We start from the raw sequence: 25,976 nt of genomic DNA, 5'->3' as shown, positions 1-25,976 counted from the left end.
AATAAATATGAATAAAAGCAAGTGGCATGTATGGGAGTAAACTCATTAAGGTACAGGAACGTAAGGAAAGGAAAATAGAAAGAAGAAGTTGATTTAATGATAGTAAGTGAAGCATTACAGACCATATGATCCTTATTATAAGAATGTCTATTTACAGATAACAGCCGTTTTGAGATGTATTTGCTCTCTAGCAGTTATTCACAAAGCTCCTACAGTTTTAGCTATATGAAGAATTGATTGGATAATGGAGGAGTTCATTGTAAGCCCCCCATATGGACTGGTACAGCGGGTTGTACAAAAGTACAGAAATGTAAACAGAGTCCTGTAACAATAAATATCTACTGATACAAACTTTCACTTACAATGTCTGTCAGGAGTACAGGTTAACAAGGAGATCAGCCAATCAGGGCTGCCCATACACTGAGTGCTGCTGTATCAGCTTAAATTGCCCTGAAATAAAACACATGTGCAGAGTCCGCACATTTAAACATGGACTCGTGCTGCACTTTGCCCCAGTCTTCCTGACACCAGATGATTGAGCCACTCTGTCAGTTGAGGACTGAAGGAAGACTGATTAAAGATTGCGTGTTACCAAATAATATTGTAACTTGAAACGTCTATATCTACAGATGCATGCTGTTTAACTCAGAATGCATTTCACAGACAGACGGTAAGTGCTTTTAATTATTCTTCCTGATTTCCTGGCTCATTGACCCGGCTCGCCTTGATTATGACTTTGTTACTGTGACGGACCACCGTCACTGAGTACCATGCCCACTGCTTATTCATTTGTTTTTCTCTTGTATCATGTGTTTCCTCTGTGTTTCCCCATGTATTTCTTTGCATTTTGTGTATTGTGCCCTGTTTCCCGTTGGAGAGTGTTCATACAAACCTGTTCGTCTCCTGAATGAGGACCACCCCGGTACCCCATTAAAATATTCACACTAATCAATCAGAACTCTCGCACCTGCAACACAAAGCACGAAACTGCAAGGAAAGTAATTAATAAGAGCTCCCCAGGGTGGCAGCCCGTTAGTATAGAACGCCAACCAGGGGGAGAATTCGTATCCCAAAAGGAGATGCTTCCCTTGCGGGGTCTTCACACCGGGACTCCATGAACGGGCCCCTGACCGGACTAAACCAAGCAATGCTGTGTAACTAATTGCGGAGATGTACAAAGACTCGAGCACCAGATTTTATATGATAATTTCTCGGGCTCTGTACATCCGATAGCCCCGCTATTTACAGGGATTATAGCTAGGACCTATCAAGGGACGTATATTTTATATGTGTGCCCCTTTTCCTTCCCAGAGCACGGAGCCCGCTAAGTTTCCCCAATATATGTGAAGTGTACTTGCTGCACTGTTGGTATCTCCCAGAGCGGGAGATGGTTATCGGTAAACCAATCCCCTCCAGCCTGCGGGGTCTGTGCATAAAATTAAGCTGTACCAATAAAACATTGTCAGTGTCGTACCTCAAGAGCTGCATCTTGTCCAGTTACTGATGGGTGGGGGGAATGGGTCTCTTATTACTATAAGTGGTTCCTGAGCAACTGAAGGAAGATATTAGCGGAGGTAACCGTGAGGGTTACCTGGGGTCCGCTACAGTTACCTTCAGTGTACCAGACCCGGCTACGTTACCAATTTACAATATTAGTTTATCTGGCCAGTAGTTTAGGTAAATTCTAATACTTCCTATTAATTCCCTAAATGTTAATCCCACCACTCTACAGTCCATTAATTCCCCTTTCTATCGCTCCTACTGGACCTTTATGTTATAAGTTGCTGAGGATCTATTCCGTTCCTGACAGTGTATCGCTGATATCCCAGTATGAGAGACCATTGCTTTGATATGAAATTGGTAAAAGGTAAGTAATTACAGCTACATACATTTCACAACAAACCGAGACAATCACTATAGGCAGTAGAAAATTAAAAAATCAGTGGCCCAATTTATCTGCACGACAAACAAAACTGACAAAGCCTTGCATAGGATAACGTGATATTTACCTTAACAACTAAACATTTTATCCACCCTGAGGAAAAACGAATTCACATGAAATACCAGCGTGTATTCCAAAGCTGTATTCCAGAAGGCACTTAAAAGCATGTGCTCTGTGATATTACAATCTATCCAGGGCCGGACTGGGGATACAAAGCAGCCCTGGAAAAAAATGTTATGCCAGCCCCATAAGTCATTGCGCCATATATTGCCGTATGTAATATGTAAGGCTATATCTTACCACCCCAGATGACAGATGATTGATATAGACGCACACACACAGTTTAATCTAGTGGTACTGGTATCTATAACATGTCTCTACAGGTTTTCAACGTAAACACTGACTTTTCAGAGAAAAGGCAGTGTTTACATTGCTTCAAAGTGACACCGCTAGTGACAGTCACTCAGACGGTCACTAGAGGTGCTTCCTGTGTCAGTGCACCTACATTCAGGGCCTCCACACTCTGGAGGTGCTGAACGTTCCCCATAGAGATACATTGATTCAATGCATCTCTATGAGGAGATGCTGATTGGTGTAGTGTTTTGCAGCCAATCCTATGGCAAAGCATTGGATTGGCTGAGATCATCAAGCTTGATGATCTTAGTCATAGAGGCAGGGCCAGTCGAGGGGAGACCCGCACGCTACGTGGGAGAAAAAAAGGTGAGCAAAAACACTATTTTTAAAACACACATATACCATGACACACACACCATGACACAGACAGACACACACACCATGACACACACACATATACCATGACACACACCCCATGACGGCCAGACACACATCCCATGACAGACAGACACACACACCATGACACAGACAGACACACACACACACACAACATACAGACAGACACACACACCATACACACACTATGACGGACAGACACACACACACACCATGACACAGACAGAACCACACACACACCATGACACAGACAGACACACACACACACCATGACACAGACAGACACACACACACCATGACACACACACACATCCCCTGACACACACCCCATGACGGGCAGACACACATCCCATGACAGACAGACAGACACACACACCATGACACAGGCAGACACACACACACCATGACACAGACAGACACGCACACAACATACAGACAGACACACACACCACGACACACACACATATACCATGACACACACCCCATGACGTGCAGACACACATCCCATGACAGACAGACACACACACCATGACACAGGCAGACACACACACACACACACACACACACACACCATACACACACTATGACGGACAGACACACACACACACACACACCATACAGACAGACAGACACACACACACACCATACAGACAGACACACACACACACACACCATACAGACAGACACACACACACACCATACAGACAGACACCATGACACAGACACACATACACACACCATGACAGACAGACACACACCATACAGACAGACACCATGACACAGACAAACAGACAGACAGACACATTAACACACATTACTTACATAACACACATTACTCCTACCTGGCTGCCAGGGGAGCGTGCAGTGCAGACTGCTGACTGTGCTGGCGGCCGCTGGGGGACTTGTGCTGGAGTCTGGCGGCCGCTGGGGGAGGTCTGCTGGCGGCCGCTGGGGGAGGTCTGCTGGCGGCCGCTGGGGGAGGTCTGCTGGCGGCCGCATGTGAAGCTGTGCTGTGCTGGCTCTGCTCTCCCGCCTTCGCGCGCTGCTGAATGAGACCGCGGCCGGAATATGACGTCATATTCCGGCCCCGGTCTCATTCAGCTGCACGCTGGGAGCAGAGCCAGCACAGCACAGCTTCACATGCGGCCGCCAGCAGACCTCCCCCAGCGGCCGCCAGCAGACCTCCCCCAGCGGCCGCCAGCAGACCTCCCCCAGCGGCCGCCAGCAGACCTCCCCCAGCGGCCGCCAGCAGACCTCCCCCAGCGGCCGCCAGCAGACCCAGGTGTCTGCCCGGCCCCAGGTGCCGACGGCCCACCGGGAAATTTCCCGGTATCCCGGTGGGCCAGTCCGGCCCTGAATCTATCCTGATATTTAACAGCTGATGAGGAGCCATGTCAAAGTGAGAACAATCTCACAGCTCCAATACCTTTCAATACCACATTTATCATTACTGGATTGGTGAAAATAGCCGTATGCCTTACACTGGCAGCTTAGTCATCACAATCCTTCTGAAGGGTTATCAGAGGGTTCACAGATTTACTGGTAAGGTTGGTTTCCTGGGATTGAAGCAGGGAAGACTATAGAGACTGTCACCTTCAAACACAAAAGGATCCTGTCATGGGTCAGTGTGTGTATTTGTGTCAGTGTATGTGTCTGCATGGGTCAGTGTGTGTATTTGTGTCAGTGTATGTGTCTGCATGGGTCAGTGTGTGTATTTGTGTCAGTGTATGTGTCTGCATGGGTCAGCAGGGCCGGACTGGCCCACCGGGATACCGGGAAATTTCCCGGTGGGCCGGTGCACTTGGGGCCGCACAGTGCAGCAGCCCTTCCTCTCCCCACACAGTACACACAGTGAGCAGCAGGCACTCCAAAGTGAAGTGTCAATGCTGCTCGGGAGCGAAGGATAAGGAGCAGGGAGGGAGGCAGTCCTGTGCCTGCCTGTCAGCCTTCACACACAGGAAGCATGTGACCCGGTAATCAGGCAGAGCAGGGCAGCCCACGCGGGTCCTCTGCCTTTTGCTTCCTGTGTGTAAAGTGCTGGCAGGCAGGGAGAGGAGTGGGGCCAGACAGAGCTGCAGGCAGGGAGAGGAGTGGGGCCAGACAGAGCTGCAGGCAGGGAGAGGAGTGGGGCCAGACAGAGCTGCAGGCAGGGAGAGGATTGGGGCCCAGACAGAGCTGCAGGCAGGGAGAGGAGTGGGGCCAGACAGAGCTGCAGGCAGGGAGAGGAGTGGGGCCAGACAGAGCTGCAGGCAGGGAGAGGAGTGGGGCCAGACAGAGCTGCAGGCAGGCTGCTTCTCAGCCAGGAGCTGAGTGAGCACGGAGCAAGGTGGGCTCAGTGAGATGTGGCACCCAGGTATTTAATGTTCATTTCCAGGATTCATAGGGTGTGTGTATATTTGAGTGTGTAATTGTGTGTGGGTGGTGTTTTTGAAGATATTATGTGAGAGTCAGTATGGAATTCTGTATGTGTGAGTGTCAGTATGGATCAATGTATGTGTGAGTGTCAGTATGGATCAATGTTTGTGTGAGTGTCAGTATGGGTCAATGTATGGATCAATGTATGTGTGAGTGTCAGTATGGATCAATGTTTGTGTGAGTGTCAGTATGGATCAATGTTTGTGTGAGTGTCAGTATGGGTCAATGTATGGATCAATGTTTGTGTGAGTGTCAGTATGGATCAATGTATGTGTGACTGTCAGTATGGGTCAATGTATGGATCAATGTTTGTGTGAGTGTCAGTATGGATCAATGTATGTGTGAGTGTCAGTATGGATCAATGTATGTGTGAGTGTCAGTATGGATCAATGTATGGATTACTGTGTGTGAGTGTCAGTTTGGATCAATGTATGTGTGAGTGTCAGTATGGGTCAATGTATGGATCAATGTTTGTGTGAGTGTCAGTATGGATCAATGTATGTGTGAGTGTCAGTATGGATCAATGTATGGATTACTGTGTGTGAGTGTCAGTATGGATCAATGTATGTGTGAGTGTCAGTATGGGTCAATGTATGGATTAATGTTTGTGTGAGTGTCAGTATGGATCAATGTATGTGTGAGTGTCAGTATGGATCAATGTATGTGTCAGTATGGATCAATGTTTGTGTATATATATATAGCTTTGCTTTATCTATGTTATTTGTGAAAGTATTCTGCATAGATACATATGCACAAATGGTATTATATCACTATATATATATATGTGTGTGTGTGTATGTATATAAATCGCAAGCATAATTTGAATAATTATTATGTTTATAATATATAATATTTTCATGCATAATACACTTGGAAATTACACACACACACACACACACATATATATATATAATGTATGAAGGGTTTGACATTTGCCAAAGGGTTATTACTAATAGTTTTAATTTTAAAATGTGAAAATCTAAATTTCATAATTTAAACCAAAATAGCGGATTTGAAACAAAATTTTAACTTGGGTATAGTGACAGCTTGACTATTTAGCAATTGAAATTTTCATTCACAGAAATATTAGTTTAGTGGATAACCCTGCCTTTCTCTCAGTCTTTCATTCCCTGGTATCAAACTACATACAACGAAGAGTGCGCTCATAGGAATGAGGACTAAACAAAATACCATTTATTTAAATCAGACGTGCAGCAGCATTCAGTCAATGTTTCATTCCCATTACTGGACCTTTCAAAATTATAAGGATGAAACGTTGAAGTAAGATGTTGCACATCTGATTAGAATAAAACAGCTCTTTTGTTTATTTTAAGTCCTGTGAGTGCGCTCCTTCTTGTTGGTTAAATAATTGTAACTGTATATCTGTCCCAGCTGGCACAATTTATGATGGGGCTGGTATAACATTTTTCCAGGGCTGCTTTTTATTCCCAGTCCGGCCCTGTGGGTCAGTGTGTGTATTTGTGTCAGTGTATGTGTCTGCATGGGTCAGTGTGTGTATTTGTGTCAGTGTATGTGTCTGCATGGGTCAGTGTGTGTATTTGTGTCAGTGTATGTGTCTGCAGGGACGGACTGACAGTGGTCAGGGCCCCTGGGCAAAATTAGGACCTGGGCCCCCTGTAGACCAATATAAATGTTGGTGTAGATGTACCGTGTATTTGATTGTATGTGCATATAAAGTGAATGAATGTTTCTGTGTGCATATTCACTGTGAGCTCTGCTGTAAGTTTTCAGAGTATAGTTAAATTTCCTTTTTTTTTTTAAATAGGGTAGTAATTTTTATGTGTGTTTACGTAGCATGGCAATATGTATAAAAGGGTATGCAGGCCTCCAAATTTTGCGTCTTAAATTACAAATCAGGTGTTAACCGTTACGAGGAACACTATAGTGTCAAAAAACAGAAACGTGTATTCCTGACACTATAGGTTTAAAAATAGACGTTTAGGTCCCAGCCCCCCCCTCTCTCCCCGTTAAAAAGGTGCAGCCTGGGTGTTCTCCTTGGCTGAGCTCATCGAATTAGATCTCAGACAATCCAATACTTTCCCATAGGAAAGCATTGGAAGGAAATTGCCCATGAGCAGCAAGATGCCATGCTGCGCCAATCAGCATCTCCTCATAGAGATGCATTGAATCAATAATTTGTATGTGTGCAGGGTCAGAGTACGTGACCATATGGATATATGTTTATGAATGCTGGGTCATGTGTGTGCACAGTCTGTATATGCAGCGGTGTATTTGTATGGAGAGTGAATGTGCTTGAATGCAGGGGTTATTGTGAATTAATACAATAATAATAACCACCACTAAGGCTGTAGTGGGTATATGGGTCTGGGGTTAATAGGGACTGTAGAGTGGGTATGGGCTGTAGTGGGTGCAGGGGATCTAGAGGGTGCCTGGTGGAAGGACCTGTAGTGGGTGCAGGGGTTAATAGGGGCTGTAGTGGGTGCAAGGGGGTATAGGGGATCTAGAGGGTGCCTGGGTGCAGAGCGGTAGGTGATGTAGTGGAGTCTAGGGAGGGGCTGTAGAGGGGGAAAGGGTTTAATAATGACTTTAACGGGTAAGGGAGTATGGGCTGCAGAGGGTAGAGGCTGTAGTGGGTGCAGAGGGTATAGGGGAATGTAGTATAGGAATGGGAAAATAGGGGCTTTACAGGTAGCAAGGAGGTATTGGCTGTAATATGTGCAGGTTGGTAGGGGCTGTAGTGGGTGCAAGGGGTATACGAATTAAGAGGGTGCCTGGAGTTAGGGGCAGTAGTAGGTATAGGGGGCTGTAGTGGGAGCATGGGATAATAGGGGCTGTAGAGGAGGAAAGGGGGGTATTGGTTGTAGTATGTGCAGGGATGGTATACAGGTGCAGGGGTATAGGGATCTAGATGGTGCTTGGGGGTAGGGGCTGTAATGGATGCAGGGGGTAGGGGCTGTAATGGGTGAAGGGGATGTAATAAGTACAGGGGCTGTAGTGGGTGCAGGGGGTATAGAGCATTTATAGGGCGTCTGAGGGTAGGAGTTGTAGTGGGTGCAGGGTGCTTTAGTGGGGGTATGGAATAATAGGGGCTGTAGAAGAGGCAAGTGGGGTAATGGCTGTAGTGGGTGCAGGGGGTATGGGGATCTAGAGGGTGCCTAGTGGTAGGGACTGTAATGGGTGTAGAGGCTGTAGTGGGTATAAGGTGCTGTAGTGGGGGCATGGGATATTAGGGGCTGTAGAGGGGGCAAGGAGGGTATTGGCTGTAGTATGTGCAGGGTGGAAGGGGCTGTATTGGGTACAGGGGGTATGGGGATCTAGAGGGTGTCTGGGGGTATGGGATGTAGTGGGTGCAGGGGTTGTGGTGGGTACAAGGGGGTAGGGGCTGCGGTGGATGCAGGGTGTAGGTGTTGTAGTGGGTGCAAGCAGTAGTTGTGGGTGCCCTGGGGTAATAGGAGTTGTAGTGGGGCTGTAGTTGTTACCTGGGGGTAATAGGAGTTGTAGATGGATCAGGGGTACATGGGGTGTAGAGGGGTAGTGAGGCTGTGGTTGATGAAGGGGATAAGTATAGGAGCTGTTAAGGGGCAGTAGTGAGGGGATAAATTCTAAAAACACTATTAATTAAGAAAACAACAGATTTAAAAAGGATTTAAAAAGGATATATATTGTGTCAGTGTGTGCGTGGGTCTGCATGGGTCAGTGTGTGTGTCACTTTGCTTGGGTCAGTGAATTTATCTGTGCATGGGTCACTGATTGTGAGTATGTGTGTATGTATGTATGTATGTCAGTGATTGCATTTGTGCACGAATGACAGTTTTCATTTAAAAAAACATAACAATACTTTTAAAGGAACACTATAGTGTTAGGAATCTAAACCTGTATTTCAAAAACTATACTGCTTCTGTCCCTACATAATAAAGCAATAAAACAATAAGCATGATTGAAATCAGTAATGCGGAACTGTTATTATTCATCCCATTTACTGGAACTAAAAGTCAAGATCATATTGATCTAGGCTTAGCTCTGCTTATGTCCAAGACAACAATATCAAAACACGAGCTATGGAATTCACCGAATTCAACCCGACCAGACACGTGGAGAGCATGAGAATTAACCCTACGAATACCAGGACTGAGCAGTGATACAGATTATGAAAAAGCATTTTATGTTACTAGGTTCCATTTTATATAATAGTATTTATTTGCATCATCTTGTGATGTCATTCTTTTGCTAAGGTTCTTTGTGAGGCTTGGCGGGGAGCAGGTCTTCTAAGGTGTTTCAAAAGATTCAAGGAAATGAGTGGTATGCAAGTATATATCATCATCAGTGATTTCAAACAATGTAAAGGACAGTGTAACAAGATACATTCATTGTTACTGAACTGAATGTCATCCCTGGGCACACGGCATCCAAGGTGTCATCTTGGCAAAAACAAATTACATTCATTTTACAGCAAAAAAAAAGTTGGTTTCCAACACTTAATGCAGTGCTCTACAACCTCAAGTAGCAGCCTCCCAGTGCTGTATGAATCCTGATTAATACTCCTGGGAAAGCTGGAAAATTAAAAGATAAATATTTTTACCTTAGCTCACCGTCCAGAGATTGTATCACAGCAGAAAAGCTCCGACTGGTCTCATTCAGGTACCTATAACAGGCCTGGAGGCTCTCGCTCATTGGGCTCTGTCACGGTAAAGGGAAACAGAATGAAATTTAATACTGATCTGGAACAGAAGAGTAAACAATTTCTGTGCCATTGGGCCGTCCGTCATATGCAGCGCAAGATTAAAGCCATGCTATATTTTGAAGGGGTTATAGTTTGAGGGCTGTGTCATTCTGTGCACCAGGCAATGAATGCGCAAAAATTGTAATTCGCTTTACTTTCACACAGTTGGCACTTTAGAGAATAATCCTAGTAGATGTTTGTAAAGCGCCCCACCAGTTTGTATGTGTGAGCATTATGTGGAATTGATATACCATGGACCTGGCCGGAAGGTCCGCCGTGTCAGAGGTGGCGGAAAGCACATCCGGAATGTATCATATATGGGAAAGAGGGGAGGGCTCTTATCCCATGTGTAAATAGTTCCGAGGTAATTCAGAGGGGTATATAATTCCCAATAGAACGGTCAGACTTTATTACACCTGATCAAGACCCATTGAGAGGTGGAAACACGTTGTGTTTTACCAGGACTCTGTAGCTGAAGACTGTATATTTCCATGTAAGATCTTTCTATATTTTTGTTTAATAAATGTTATGCTTACATTTAATCTGGTGCCTTTTCATTTATATATATTTAGAGAGAAGTCATCTGCCGGATCGGAAATTGGATAAACATCACCACTTCATAAGTTTTTACAGGCTCTAATAAATGTGAGTAGGATGTGAATATATCTTCTCATATATACAATATTTTGGTTGTTTCTTGACTATACTACTCTATGACAAGTTTATTTATTCCTTACAGCCATTTGTGGAGAAAAAAACCTGATTATGTATGTATGTATGTATGTGTGTCAGCATGTATGTGCCTGTATGTATGTATGTATGTCAGTATGTATGTGTCTGTATGTATGTCAGTATGTATGTTAGTATGTGTATGTGTGTGTGTGTGTGTGTGTATGTATGCATGTCAGTTCATATGTGTCTGTATGTATGCCAGTATGTATGTGTATGTATGTATGTCAGTATGTATGTTAGTATGTGTATGTGTGTGTGTGTGTATGTATGCATGTCAGTTCGTATGTGTCTGTATGTATGTCAGTATGTATGTGTATGTATGTATGTATGTCAGTATGTATTTCAGTATGTGTATGTGTGTGTGTGTGTATGTATGCATGTCAGTTCATATGTGTCTGTATGTATGTCAGTATGTATGTGTGTCTGTATGTATGTATGTATATGAATGTATGTGTCTGTATGTATGTGTGTGTACTACACCTGCTGTGTATCTATGTCCTTTTGTATCAGTTACCAAGAGCAGCAATGATGGATAGTGGCATTTTTTGGTAAATAAACAGAGACTGACAGACCCTATGAAAGATCCTCTGATGTATAAAGAGCCAACATCTGTCATTTGTAGGAAACAACAATGATCTGTCAATACAATGACCATCAGGGTGACATTTAGAAGTGACTAACAATGACATTGTCAAGATTGCAGTGAGCACTTAGAGGTGAATCCCAGTAAGTGATCACTGGTGATGGTGCACCTAAAGAGAACTTTATATAAGGAGGACAGGTAAATATGAAAAAAGTGGAACCTTGAGAATAATAGGTGGGATCCCCGGCTCGCCCCACTCCCCCTGCAGGAGGGAACCAAGGAGAGGGCTGACTACATTTGGCCCTTTGGGGCAAATGCAAATATATAGCCTAGTCAGAGACCAAAGCAGCAACATCCATTAATTTTCTTAATTTAATCTGTTATGGGCAAATGCAAATATTACAAGTTTTAGAATGAAATGTTGTATTTCTTAAACTGTGTACTTTGTCTTTAAGAGATATTGCAAACTGACAAGGTGTTAGAAATGGAACATATTGTTTTTCATAGATGTTTCTTTAAGCAATAACCTCAGTGCATAATATGTTTGCGCCATTTTGTCCCAGACGAATTACAATAACAATAATGCATAAACAAGCTTCAAGGCTATACTACGACTCTTTCAGTACACAATATACTGTGGTAACCCCAAGTTAATGGAACTTCCCCAAATCCGGGAATCTCCCACGACTGTGCACTTACGACTTAGTATAAACAACAGATAAGCTATTCAGACTTTGGGAAGCCATCTTGTCCCAAGTTGATGGAAGTTCCCCAGGTCCGGGAGTTTCCCATGACGTGTGCACTTGCTTTTAGTTATGGACTTTTTCATATATGAACTATGGTGACTCTAAAATGACGACACTTAAGGTATAAATAGGTGTACTTTTAAAATGTTAAGAAACAGAGGAGAGACTTGGAGACAGACGCTGCTCCATCTTAAAATGACTGAGAGGCTGACATGATGACATGTTCAGAAGGGTATGTTAACCTATTAATGGTATTTGCAAGCATTTAATTTCATCTTATAAACTCTGCTATAATGGATTTGATATGTCTATATTTATATTTTTATATAATAAATATCTAAAAGACAAAATCTATGGCTTCCAAGACAATCCTTATTTTATATTGTATTCTCAATTATTTACATATGTTAAATAGAGGATCTCTTACTAACTATATAACATTATGGCTAAGATATCTGTATGGTTAGCCCTACTAAGTTCTATGCTTTAAGACATTATAGTGGTAAATAAGGGAACCGCAAACGGTTACAGTTGGCGACCACGAAGGGACTTGTACTTGGAAGCTTTAACTATAAAATAATAAATACCTAGGTAACCTCTTATACGTAAGAGAAGACACAATACTTTGTCATGGCACAAGTCTTGAAATATCAAGAATATAATGAGCTATTTGTAGCCCAGACTCAGAGAGAGATCTTCATCATGGAGAGAGGATTTTAATGTGAACTTGTACAAGGCACTTTAAGTTCAGGTGTCAGGTACATTGTAATTAGCATACAATGCTGAAATATTGTGGATCTTAATTAATATCATAAGAGAGCAAATATACATAGTTGGTAAACTTCTTAATATGCCTAATACACCAGCACAGCATGGCCCATTAGTTCCAGGACAGTGGATTGCAGGCAGGGGGATATGTTCTCTTTGTAGCTGCGTAGTATGCATGCGCAGGAAAAAGATTAATGCAAAATGTTGTAAACAGAAAAGTGATAAGACAGAGAGCGATGAAATTTGAAGTCTAATTCCAAGAATGCAAAGAAAATTGCATTATGGCTTAATGAAAATATTCATGCCACATAAGCGACAGACAGACAGGATTTTTAATTATTGCATTACTGCATTCTGGATTCTAATGTCCACTATATAAGAAAAGTTTTATAAAACAGTGATAATTTCCATATTCCATATTAGCATACAGTTACGCTAGCTGTTCATTAAAAATCAGGAATTATAACAGCATAACTATTTTTGGAGTCTGGAATTTCCAGCCAAGGTTGCGGAGATAGGAGACATGTAAACATTCCAAGGAATTGAGAAGTTGTTGGTTTATATTCCAAATTATGAACAACATTATTACTTACAGCCATAAAGAGAAAAGACATGGCTTTAAATACATTCAGTGCAGTACAATGCAGTACACTGCAGCATATATTTTATATAATATATGATAACTAGCTCATATTTTTTCCTTAACAGAGTTGAAATTATACTACCCTCCTAGAAAAAAAGGGCAACAGGTGGTTATACACCCTTTGCTTCTCTAAATGCTCTGCAAAAATAAATATTTATAAAATGATTAAAAATAATATATATGTAAAATAAATCAGGGCAAAATAAAATTGTAACTATACAGGATCTCTGATAGCTTTTAAACTGAAATTATTAAAGGCTTATTTAAATAAAATGTTAAATACATTTACAGCTTTAAATGTGACCAAAAGATACTAAATGATGTGTTAAGCAGCCAGCCCAATTCACTAGAATAGCATAAGTATTCTACTATTTAAAGTGCACAATTCCTGCACATAATGACTTTGCTTACTCAGGTACAGTCTTTAGTCTATTGCAATGGCGGACGGATTAAAGTCCACCAATTTTAAAAGGGAAAGCTTACTTAAATAAGTGGTACTATCCCACTGTACCTGTAGTGCTAGCAGTAAGGAAATTAGAACAATGATATTGTACTACTGACTGTAATCAGATCAGACACATGTATCTCAGTAAATTTCATAAACTAGGTTTTCATAAAATAAAATAAAATAAATACACCAATGTTGTTTATAAATAAATGTACATAGACCAGGTAATAAGAGCATTTACATGCATTCAGCAGCCTGCTCTCTCAGAGCCAGAAACGGATTTATAAAAAAATAAAAATAAAGAATAGGTTTTAAAAAAGTCCACAGTCAACCACACATGATGGGTGCAATAATTGCTTCTTTAAAAGCTATATGCTGCCGCAATTGTGTATATAAATACAGATTAGGGCACAGTGTAGAAATAAAAATACAGTTTCAAATCTCATATATGAGGATTCAGTTCCACGACATATTGGTGTATCTTACACTAATTCCAGTGGTAGATAGTGCTAATACTGAAGGAGGCTAATTTTAATAATATGTTGTAAGAGCATTGTGAATATATATACTGCAAAATTAATGTGATATTGCAAAGCCAGCAATATTCTAAACAGACATTAAAAATTAAGAAAAAAAGAAAAATCATAATGCATAAAGAATAATGCAGTGTCAATTAAAGTGATAATGCTCTGATATAGTAAATCCCATTGCATATCACATATCTGCTATATGAAAAGTATAATTAAAGTGACTTTACTGTCCAAAGCCCCCTCACATCTATTTTATAGAATCTATACTTTTCTGTGGTCACCTCCAAAGGGGCCTCTGAAACTGGGGGGCTGAGGATGGGTGCTCATCCTAAGAGGAATCAGATTTCACACTTAAAATAAAATAAAATAAAATAAAAAATATAATAATAGAAGAGGTATTGTGGGAACATCCAGAACATGCATTTTGTATATAAACTTAATTTGCAGATATTTATGCCTTAAAGACATATAAAGGATATTTCATTAAATATGCAGGTATCTTTAAAAATTAAGCAATGTTAAAAATAAATAAATAATAATAAATATATATATATTTTTACCACAATATAAACAGTTTTGTTAAACAGATTTAAGTACAAGTACTTATGTCAAGAAATATACAGAATACGTTTACAACAGGCAGGTTTAGCATAAATGAGAAGTTGGGGATTTATTATTGCCCGAGAAATCTCTGAACATATTCAGAATTTTTGACAGCAGCAAGTAAGACAGCAGATTGCAATGGACACCATTACAATATTGCTTTACCGATTGAGGTCAGAGCTTTAAAGAATAAATAAATAAATATTCTATGGCCCGCTAGACCACTGGCTTTTAATGAACAGTTTGCATAACACTTATAACATAGTTTGTTATACTGCACATTATAGCTGTGACATAATATACAGGGTAAAAATACTATTTCACTGTTTAATAGACTTACCCAGTATTTAAAGACGACATGTTTCTTGCAAAGTCATCTGGACTTTGAGGGAGTTTCTAACTATGTTTAATTAAATAATTAATTTACTAAAGAAAAGAAAAAAGGTTTTGTTTTTTTCCCCTGCAAGTGAATATTCAGTGCAAGGTCATTTTGTGTTCACAGACTATTCGGATTTTAAAAAAGCTGTTCTTTATCTCACGCTACGAACGGCCTTGTAATTCCTATGCACACTAAAAGTTGGCTTTTAAATGTTATTGTTTTAACTTTAATATTTCATAGTTAATACAGAGGATAAAGTTTTAGAGAAACTTTAGAGAAAATTTAGAGAAAGTATATTGAAAGTATATTAATTGATAGGATTTAATTTATCTATTTTGGTCCACTGATCTCGAGTCTCAGTCTGGTGTTCAAATAGTTTTTCTTACGCTACGTCGCGTGTTTATATCCACAACTGCATGTTGCTTTGTGGAAACAAATTGAAAGCCTGGCATTGTAATACGTGTATGGACATGCTTATAACAAAGCATGGGCCCTCTCCTCATATAGTTGGCCGTCAACAGGCACTTTGATGCAATGTGTCTGTGGTCACTGGATCACATTGCATACCCTATCTCTCAGTCATGATGCAGAGTTTATGCTTGCAAGGATATCCAGACCTTATCCACCTGGTATCCACATAAATACTCCTATCGTTTAGAGGGGTTAATTACATAATAACCATTGAAGGTAATATGTTGGTTGTTCTTCCTATAGAGGAAAGATAGACTTGCCCAAAAGCTTTTTCATGGCTAGGACAAGCTCTTATAGAGAGAGGTAATGTACTTCTGACTCCTGAAAAGGAATATTGGTGGCCCAATATGGGAAATACTGTAATTCATGTGTTTAGTAATCATAAGCATTTGCTTATTGCCACATTACTGATGTACTGTTTATTGAAATATTAATATCTAACGTACTTTTTGAATTACTATACATTGGAAGTTTGCCAACATCTCATGGTTATAAATATGTTTTTGTATGTGTTGATGCATGTACCAGGTTTACTTGGATATATCCTGTGCGAAGTGCCACCTCTGATACCACGTTTTCTAGTCTCACTTCCTTAGTATGCATTTGATAATCCCAGGGCCATCCATTTGGATGGTGGTCCTGCAGTTACTGCAAAGGAAACCTAAAACTGGGCAACCACATTTGGGTTACTTTGGGATTTCAGTGCCCCAACCACCCCCAAAGTAGTGGGGTTGTGGTCTGGGAAAATGCTGAGGTTAAATGATTATTAACCAAGTTACCAGTTGCTTGCCCCACACAGTGGTATCTATTTATTCCTATGGTACAGATGAGCATTCACAACATACCTGATGATACAAATGGTGAGACACCATATGAAATGTTACACGTTTTTTCACTGACAATCATATTTCTGCACCATGGAGAGCTTAGAACCATTGGTTCTATTAGAGAAATTTAGGGCATTTTTTTTTCAGCCCACCTCACCTTGCACCACCAACTTTTTCTTACTGTTGGCCAGCTTGTCCTGGAGAGGGTGACTCCGAGAACTTTTACTACAGAGAACAATCAGAGCCAACCGAGAACAGTAAGTTTTGATATTTTACAACCTGCTAAATACTTACAGGACGTTCACAGAACCACTGACTGACACAATGGATGCTGTTAAAGATGACAAGATAAAACAAACAGAGGATGACAAAAATGCCACCAGAACACAGCCACTAGAATCATAGCCACGTAACAGACTGAATCATGATCTGACATCTGAACCTGCAAATGTGAAGGAGAAGGATGAACAGACAGATTCCAGTGAACATGGAATGTATGAAAAATGAATCATCAACATCATTATGGAGAAAACAGACTGAACCTGAATTATCTTATACAGTAAGAAAGAAATGCAAAGATGGAAGCAAAAGGATGCTAGAAAATTGGTTATGGTGTCTCCTTCTTACAATCTGCAGCATTATCATAACATCAACCCTAGCTGTCGTTTTAAAAACTGCATTGGGATTATGTTAACAAGCAGGAAGCACCTGAACTGACTTGGACTGCACATTATACAAGTTCTTTGATCGTGAGGACTGCCTCCAAGAACTATCTCAAAAGGAGAGACACCGCTCACAGTGCAATGATTGCTAATGTGACCTACACTGGTATTTCACAAGGAACCTATTGAGATTATTCCAAAAACTGATTATACATGAGAAAGATGTGATTGGACTATTACAAATCCTAATAATGGACTCAACGATGATGGCAAAGCATGCTGAAAACAGAAAAAGACGGGACGGATGCTTGTGAAAGACTTTGGATGCACCTATGAAGGTGATGTAAGAAAAGACTATGCAATATAGTTTATCATTGAATGACTACCGCAAACAGCCTTCTTATGCTGAAAAGAAGTGCTATGTTAATTCTGGACATTGCTATTATCCAGACAGAAGATGACCGGAAAAAGAAATAAAGGCTGATAATTGTCAACACCCAGCTGTTTCTCAAGATGGAACATGGTACTGAGAAAACCTGATTGACTATCAAAGTGCCTCACAGTACAAGACACAGATTGTTGCCTACAACTCAGGAAACGTGGTTAATAGGAAGGAGCAGAAGAAGAGGAATATAGATTTCCTACTGGAGTGAAAACCATGCTGGAATAATATTCTGCAACAATGAACTTTACAATGACATTTGGTGGCATATGAATTTGAATTCGGAAGAAACATATCAATTAACGAAAGAAACCGCGATGCAATTAATAAATAATAACAACACAGGCCTACTAAGAGCAGATGCCCTGCAAAGAGAATGGAATATAAAAGGCCAGCAAAATCTTTCAGAAACCTGACATCATGGGACACTTGTACTAAAGCCCGATTTGCAGCTTTTCTTAAACTCTACATATTATGTACATACCTGCAAAGCAAGGAACTCCTGTAAACATAAACACAGAGAAACATTGATACAACAAGGAATCTGTAATGGTTCTGTTGCAGATGTGATCTACCGATGTACTCCTTGCTCTTTTGGTATAACTATACCAATCAAAACGTTAAATGGCTCCATAGAATCAAACGACAAAGGATTTTTGCTATATTCCGGACTTCCAGGAATGTGGTGCATGGACAGAAAAATTATAATTACTAAAGCAATCATGCTACTTTTTTCCCTGTATCAGAAATGTGTCAGTGACAACGTGTAATATAATACAGATACTATAACTAATGGTATAAAATAAGCACATAATGTGTTAATTACAAAGGTGGATAGACTTTGTGAATATCTGAAACGCAATTGAAAATTATTGCTAAAATGCCAAATGCAGCTGCAGTATGGCCTACAAACAAATATATTAGATAAAGTATAAGAGCATAACAGCTAATAATTCAGATGAATAATTGAATCATGATAGTTAAAGATCATATGATTACAATAACAACTGCAATAGTTGAAGAAAATGTGAACTGTTCTTATTAAATCAGAAACTACTCGTTATCCGTATAAGTTTGCAGAGTGGTATAATTAATATAAGTGAAGTACTTCAACAGTTAAAACTTAACTGAAAGACAGGCAGAAACTTTACTTCAACTATCATAAAGTTTATTTATAATGATAAAAATATTCATTCTGCCAGAGCCAAGGCCAGTCAATGGAAATCAAAGAGTATTATGGATTAACCCGTCCAGGTGATATACATGATGATTTTGGAAATTGATCATTTAGGTCACCAATTGCAAACTGGTGAAAAGATGTCAAAGATATAAATTCAACATCCATACCACTCTATGTATATATATTAAAATACACGTAATTAAATATTTTATCGGTTTTTCAAATACCAAGAAAATGTTATTCGGTTTGTGATGGTTAAAGGTACATAACGCCACCTATACAAAGGTAGAGTTAAAATATAAATACCTTCAATATTGCATCTAAGTGCTTTCTTAACTCACTTTTAGAAATAATAAAAAATCCAAATCATCTTAAGTTACACCCAACAGCCGCTGGTAAATATATTGAAAAAAATTAAGATTCTCATTGTTAAGCATCCAATCTTACGAACGTGACTTTCCACAATGGCTGTCAGATCTTGGTAAAAAAAATAAAAATAAAATTCAATATTTGGGTGTTTCTGGTATTTTAAGCCACTAATAACTGTAGTTATTATATTATCTAACCATAACTTATGGAATAAGTTGTCTTCTCCCTAACAGGACAAAGAAAGATGAATAATGTCATATTTCCAATTATCAACTATTCTAAATATATTGAGACATTTTGAACAAAAGAGTATTTTTTATCATTTAAAGATAATGTAATTTTACATACCATTGTGAACAAAGGCGGTAAATACTGTTTCATATTATCCTTATATCTCTAAATCATATACAATGGTTTTATCTCTAAAACAAAACACTAGAAAGATTAACTATGTTACTATTTCATCTATCATTATTATACAAAGTATAACAACAAATGTAAAGATTTTTCCACAGATTTTACCTGTTAACATTTTTAGCACAACAGCACCTGATGTCATTGAGATGTCTATCACTGAGATGTTACAAAGATTCTATTACCGCAAAAAGAGGCGTTCTTGAGAATCCACTTCGATTGCTGTATCAACATAACATTTACTATAATGGGATCCATGTCACTTAAGACAATGTCTTGGAAATGCTGTCAATTAATTTATTCCGTAAAAGAATATCGGAGAGTATCCAATCTATACACATCATAATCGGTGTAAAGATATTTCATGAAAAAACTAAACAAAAAAAGCAAAGACAAAGACAAATACCAACACCATCACCACGGTGATAACAGATGATGCCGATTCAATATCTGCAACCAATTCTAGCCAAATATTTGGAAAGCTGGACTCTACAACCTATACTCTACAACAAATACCCGGGTATTCTACAAACACAACCTCCAGCAATGTATCTAAGGAATGTAAACTTCTACAGACCTTTAAAGACTTTGGATTACAAATACAATTACTACTTTTAACTTTGGATTACAATTCGTATCCGGATCCATCCAAGAATATCTTACTCTGGAACTTTGTGTTCTTTTCAATTCTTTCCTAGACAAAAGCTTTGCTCATTTTAATCAACCACCTTTACAGGAAAAGATCACACTACGGATATTTTACTGTTACAACAATGATCAAAGATGCTGGGAGCACAAAAAACCTAAAGACTGTTGGAGAACTTTGGTTCACTAATTTAAGGAAGAAATGCTCTACAATGCCCACAGTTTAATGGAGAGGGTGTTATGGGCAAATGCAAATATTACAAGTTTTAGAATGAAATGTTGTATTTCTTAAACTGTGTACTTTGTCTTTAAGAGATATTGCAAACTGACAAGGTGTTAGAAATGGAACATATTGTTTTTCATAGATGTTTCTTTAAGCAATAACCTCAGTGCATAATATGTTTGCGCCATTTTGTCCCAGACGTATTACAATAACAATAATGCATAAACAAGCTTCAAGGCTATACTACGACTCTTTCAGTACACAATATACTGTGGTAACCCCAAGTTAATGGAACTTCCCCAAATCCGGGAATCTCCCACGACTGTGCACTTACGACTTAGTATAAACAACAGATAAGCTATTCAGACTTTGGGAAGCCATCTTGTCCCAAGTTGATGGAAGTTCCCCAGGTCCGGGAGTTTCCCATGACGTGTGCACTTGCTTTTAGTTATGGACTTTTTCATATATGAACTATGGTGACTCTAAAATGACGACACTTAAGGTATAAATAGGTGTACTTTTAAAATGTTAAGAAACAGAGGAGAGACTTGGAGACAGACGCTGCTCCATCTTAAAATGACTGAGAGGCTGACATGATGACATGTTCAGAAGGGTATGTTAACCTATTAATGGTATTTGCAAGCATTTAATTTCATCTTATAAACTCTGCTATAATGGATTTGATATGTCTATATTTATATTTTTATATAATAAATATCTAAAAGACAAAATCTATGGCTTCCAAGACAATCCTTATTTTATATTGTATTCTCAATTATTTACATATGTTAAATAGAGGATCTCTTACTAACTATATAACATTATGGCTAAGATATCTGTATGGTTAGCCCTACTAAGTTCTATGCTTTAAGACATTATAGTGGTAAATAAGGGAACCGCCAGCGGTTACAAATCTAAATTAGATTTAGAATAATATTGTACTAGAATACAATAATACCAAAGTAAAACAATTGCATTATATAGTTTAGAGTTGTGCTGTGAGACAGAACCTCACAATACGCTCTGTAAAATTGTCCCCCTGTTCCTTGGGAACCAGACTCACTTTACTACACCTGCTGGGAGGACCCAAAGACTCCCCACATCCACCTTGTTTTATAGGGGAATGCAGACTGACCCCATGCCCCTGTTTAATAGATGGGTTCACACTCACCCCATTCCACCAGTTTTAAAAGGGAACCTAGACCCACCACATTCCCCCTGTTTAAAGGAGGACCCTGACTCATCACATTCTCCCTATATTATACTGTGACCTTTTTTTCCTGTTTTATGAGGTTGAACCAGACTTGCTCCATCCCCCTGTTTTAAATAGGGACGTAGACTCAATCCATACACCTACTTTATAGGGGGACCTGGACTCACCTCATTCACTCAAGCTCAAACGTGACCAATTCCATACTGTTTTCTAAAGGACCCAGACACAACTTATCCCCCTGGTTTAGAGGGGGACCCAGACTCACACATTTCTTCCTGTTATATAGGGAGATGCAGACTCACCTCATTTACTTTGTTTTATAGGAGGACCCAGGCTCACCCCATCCCCCTGTTATGTAAGGGACCAACACTCAGACCCCCTTTAAAAGGGGACCCAGGCTCACCCCATCCCTCAGTTTTTTAGATGGACCCAGACACAGCCCTTTCCCCCTGTTGTATAGGGGACCCTGACTTACCCATCACCCTGTTTTATAGGGGGACCAAGACTTAGCCAAGACTTTATAGGGGAACCAGATTCACTCAATCACCCCCTGTCTTATAGGGAACTCACACTCACTACATTGTTCATGTTTTATAGGGGGAGCAAGACTCATCCTACCTCCCTATTTTATAGGGACCTGGAATTACCCCCCCCTGTTTTGTAGGGGGATCCAGACTCACCATATCCCCACTGTTTTTTAGGGGACCCAGACTAACCTGGTCTGGATTGGGCATCACTGCCCGGCAGCCACCCATCTTGAACCTGAAAAGGTTGTATAGCTCCTCAGGATGTCGCAGTGAGCGGAGGATATCCATGGCAGCCTTTGGAAGTGGGAATCACGTATCTAATGGGAGAATTACCAATTTTAGCCGTAACCATGTATATATAGACCCTCTATCCAGTAAAACCCACCCCCCCAGACACTGCAGCCAATCACCACCCAGCACTGCATGTACCTTGATAAAGTGACTGAAAGGCTCAGTATGGAACTTGTTGGACCTGTTGATGGGGTGACACACTAGCACTTATTGTCTGCTCCCATCCTGGCAAAGCATCTATCATCTGCCTTCTGGCTAGTTATAGTCTGTCATCATTTATACAGAATAATCACATGCAGCACGTTTATCCCATTCAGTGCCTGTCCTATCCTTAACAATATCTTCAAAACATACATTGTGTTTATTTCAGCAGATTTTGTTCTCTCAAAATACAGTTTATTTGACATTACATCTTGTGTGTGAAAACATGTTACGAAGAATGGAAAAATACAGAAATTTCCATAAAACTCATATTTAATAACATTACTTTATTCTAAATTCCACAAACGTTTTACAGTTTTATGATTACAATAGGTTCACTTTTATAAAACACAGACATGTGGGATACTGTGAAGGAATCCCCATCACCGTTTGGCTATTTGCACTCCCTGCTATTAACTTTCCACAGTCATTCATTCTTTTGTGGTTACATTCGTTTATTTGTTTGTTTCCCGAAACCAAGACCACACCTGTGACTAATTAGAACGTAGAACACTATGTATCAGTACGAAAACCGCAGACTAATTGAATGCTCCTAGGTGGCCGCCATTTCGTGCATACGAATACACGTGGTGAGAACAATGGGTGGCGGCCATCTTGTCTCCCGAACGCGGCAGCTGGACTTGGTCGTCGAGTGCCTGGAACTGTTTTCGGCTACGCACTCGCATGAACACTGGTCTCTATGGAACTCTGCTACGTTATATTTCCCAGCACTTTAGACGAGCGGCGTTTGGGAGTTTTCTATATTGGGAGAACGAGCATTCTTCACGAACCAGATATATTTCACCTTTTGCGGTTTTCGTATAGAAACTCATGAACGGAGACCAGCTCTTGCTACATTTCCTCTGGAACTGTTTCTCGGCTTCAACCTCGTGGCAGACCTCTCTGCGGTGCCGTTCGGGAACTACAAAACGGATTTGGCTGAAATTTGGATATGTTGCTCCCACAGAGTCAAGCTACCCAGAGATGTGACTTTTGGGGTATTTCTTCAAATTGTGAAAATGTTTACTTTTTCTGACCAGAAGATAATTGAGTTTAGTATGTTCACAAAGCTCAATTATCTCGCTGGCTCAGAGGAGGAGTTATGTGATGTATAAATTGGATGCCTGTTTTTCCATTAAACCAGTCTTGTCCCAGCATTAAGCTTTGGCTCATGTGTGGGTTATTATGCAACACTAGCAATATTGGAACCTGTGGATTATTGGCGTTATTATTTTATGGAAAAAGGGAATGCAAGATGGTGATACCTGCTCAGACCGTCACAGATACATTGAATAATTTTTTTGTTAGATATAAGGAATTAAAAAAATGGCATGACATTTGTCTGGATATTTTTGTTTGCTTGTTTTTTCCCCCAGCTGTTCAGCAGCAAAATTAAAAACAGAACACAAAATGAATAAATCAATAAATATTAGTTCTAATTAACAAACCAGACACTCACAGCTTAGTGTATCCCCCAACGTACAAAAAAAGGGAAGAAATCCTTCTTGATGCCATAATGCAGTCAACCACCTGTTTACATATGGATCCCCTCACATTTTTCCTGCTGGCAGGGGTCACGTGAACAATTCAGCCAATAGGGGGATCCCTGAGCTTGAACTCTCCAGAACAGTGTGAGACACAGGGGGAGAAGGACATTTACCCCACTCCCTCTAGCATGTAAGCTCATTGAGCAGGGCCCTCAACCCCTCTGTTCCTGTGTGTCCAACTTGTCTGGTTACAACTACATGTCTGTCCGTCCACCCATTGTAAAGCAATGCAGAATTTGATAGCGCTATATAAATACCATAATGATAATAATAATAATGCTGCTGCAGTGAAGGTGTGTGAGGCCTAGCTGTGGAGCTGAGTGAATCCAGAGTGAGCTGCCAGCTGCACCCTGATCCAGTGACAGAGCTGTGGAGCAGAGTGAATCCAGTGTGAGAGAGAGTAGATAATTATCAAATATTTTTACCGGGCACCATTTGTTATGCATAGGGTATGTCAATTGTTTGACCCATCTGGCTTGTTTTTGTGTGGGGTAAGGAGTAAAAATCAGGATGTATAGTAATACGTGACTGTTTAAGACAAAGATAAGTGTTAGTAGAATTTATCGTGGCGACATTTTGTTGGTCTAATAAAGCCATAAAATGAAATTTTTACGACCTGGTTAGTATGAGGTTTGAATGGAGCAGAGTGTTACCAATCAGATAGGGACTGAAACCAATGGCAGTCAATGGAAAGTCTTTTTGGTGGATGAGTTGTGCTCAATTTTTGGATACCTTTGAGGATGTTTTTTATCTGGTATGAAGATCAAAACATTTGTTTGTTGGGTCATAGATTGAGCATATGATGTATGCCTGTGAGTAATATATTTATGGTATTGTATGAGAGTATTAATATAAGGTGGCAAAAGGAGGCAAAAGCCACCAAAGATTCCATAGAAAATGTATCGGATATTTAATATTCAATGGTAAACCTGTTGAATAATTGGAATGCCCTATGAACACCTTGTATTATCGGAGAGTGTCAGTTGTGTTAGTTCACGGCAGTGAGTTGAAGGGTCATTTAATCCATGGTCAAGTCCTGAAACAGAGGGGCTGCTGTAGTCGTGAGGCAGTAGGGAGAGTTTTGTAAAATGCAGGAAATTGAAATTGAGCCGCAACATTTTGTATACCAGGAACATGTATACACAGCAAGAAAAACTGATTACAAGTAGTTAGCCAAGTTATTCTCCTTAGGAATCTCATTATGGTCAGTGACAATGAGCAACTTTTGTTTATTGTGTGACAAGTAGCCTGGTTGTATGAAAAACATTTAGTTGTATGCAGTGGTGTATCCTGGTTTTGTGCTGCCCTAGGCAGGACAAAACTCAGGCGCCCCCCCTCCCCCCGCACCCCCCTCCTCCCGCGCCACCCCCACCCAACCTTTCCCCCCGCCCCGCATACTAAATACACACACACACATTCACTGACAGATACGCATACACTAGCTAACAGAAACACACACACACTAACAGAAACACTCACACTCAGTAACAGACAAACACACTCACTAACAGACACACACTAACAGACACACACTCACTCACTAGCAGACACACACACTCACTAACATACACACACAGTCAGACACAGACACACACACTAACAGACACAACCACTAACAGACACAGACACACACAGAAACACTAACAGACACACACACTAACAGACACACACACTCACTAACATACACACAGTCAGACACACACACACACACTTACAGACACAC

General features: G+C 40.2%; 1 protein-coding gene across 1 annotated transcript in view; it reads right to left on the bottom strand.

Moving 5' to 3' along the window:
- The window catches only part of LOC134586103 (squalene synthase-like), a 41,792-nt gene extending 19,290 nt beyond the window's left edge, over positions 1-22,502 (bottom strand). Inside the window, exons 1-2 of the mRNA XM_063441613.1 lie at positions 22,404-22,502; positions 9,669-9,766 (exon numbers count right to left, since the gene is read on the bottom strand). Of these exons, the coding sequence (XP_063297683.1) occupies positions 9,669-9,766; positions 22,404-22,502 (197 nt within the window). The remainder of the gene's footprint in view (positions 1-9,668; positions 9,767-22,403) is intronic.
- Between the last annotated feature and the right edge of the window lie 3,474 nt (positions 22,503-25,976).

Source organism: Pelobates fuscus, chromosome 2 (genome assembly GCF_036172605.1).
Source record: "Pelobates fuscus isolate aPelFus1 chromosome 2, aPelFus1.pri, whole genome shotgun sequence".
Lineage (NCBI taxonomy): Eukaryota > Metazoa > Chordata > Amphibia > Anura > Pelobatidae > Pelobates > Pelobates fuscus.
The sequence above is the reverse complement of the archived record's forward strand: the minus strand, read 5'-3'. Positions and strand labels throughout refer to the sequence as shown.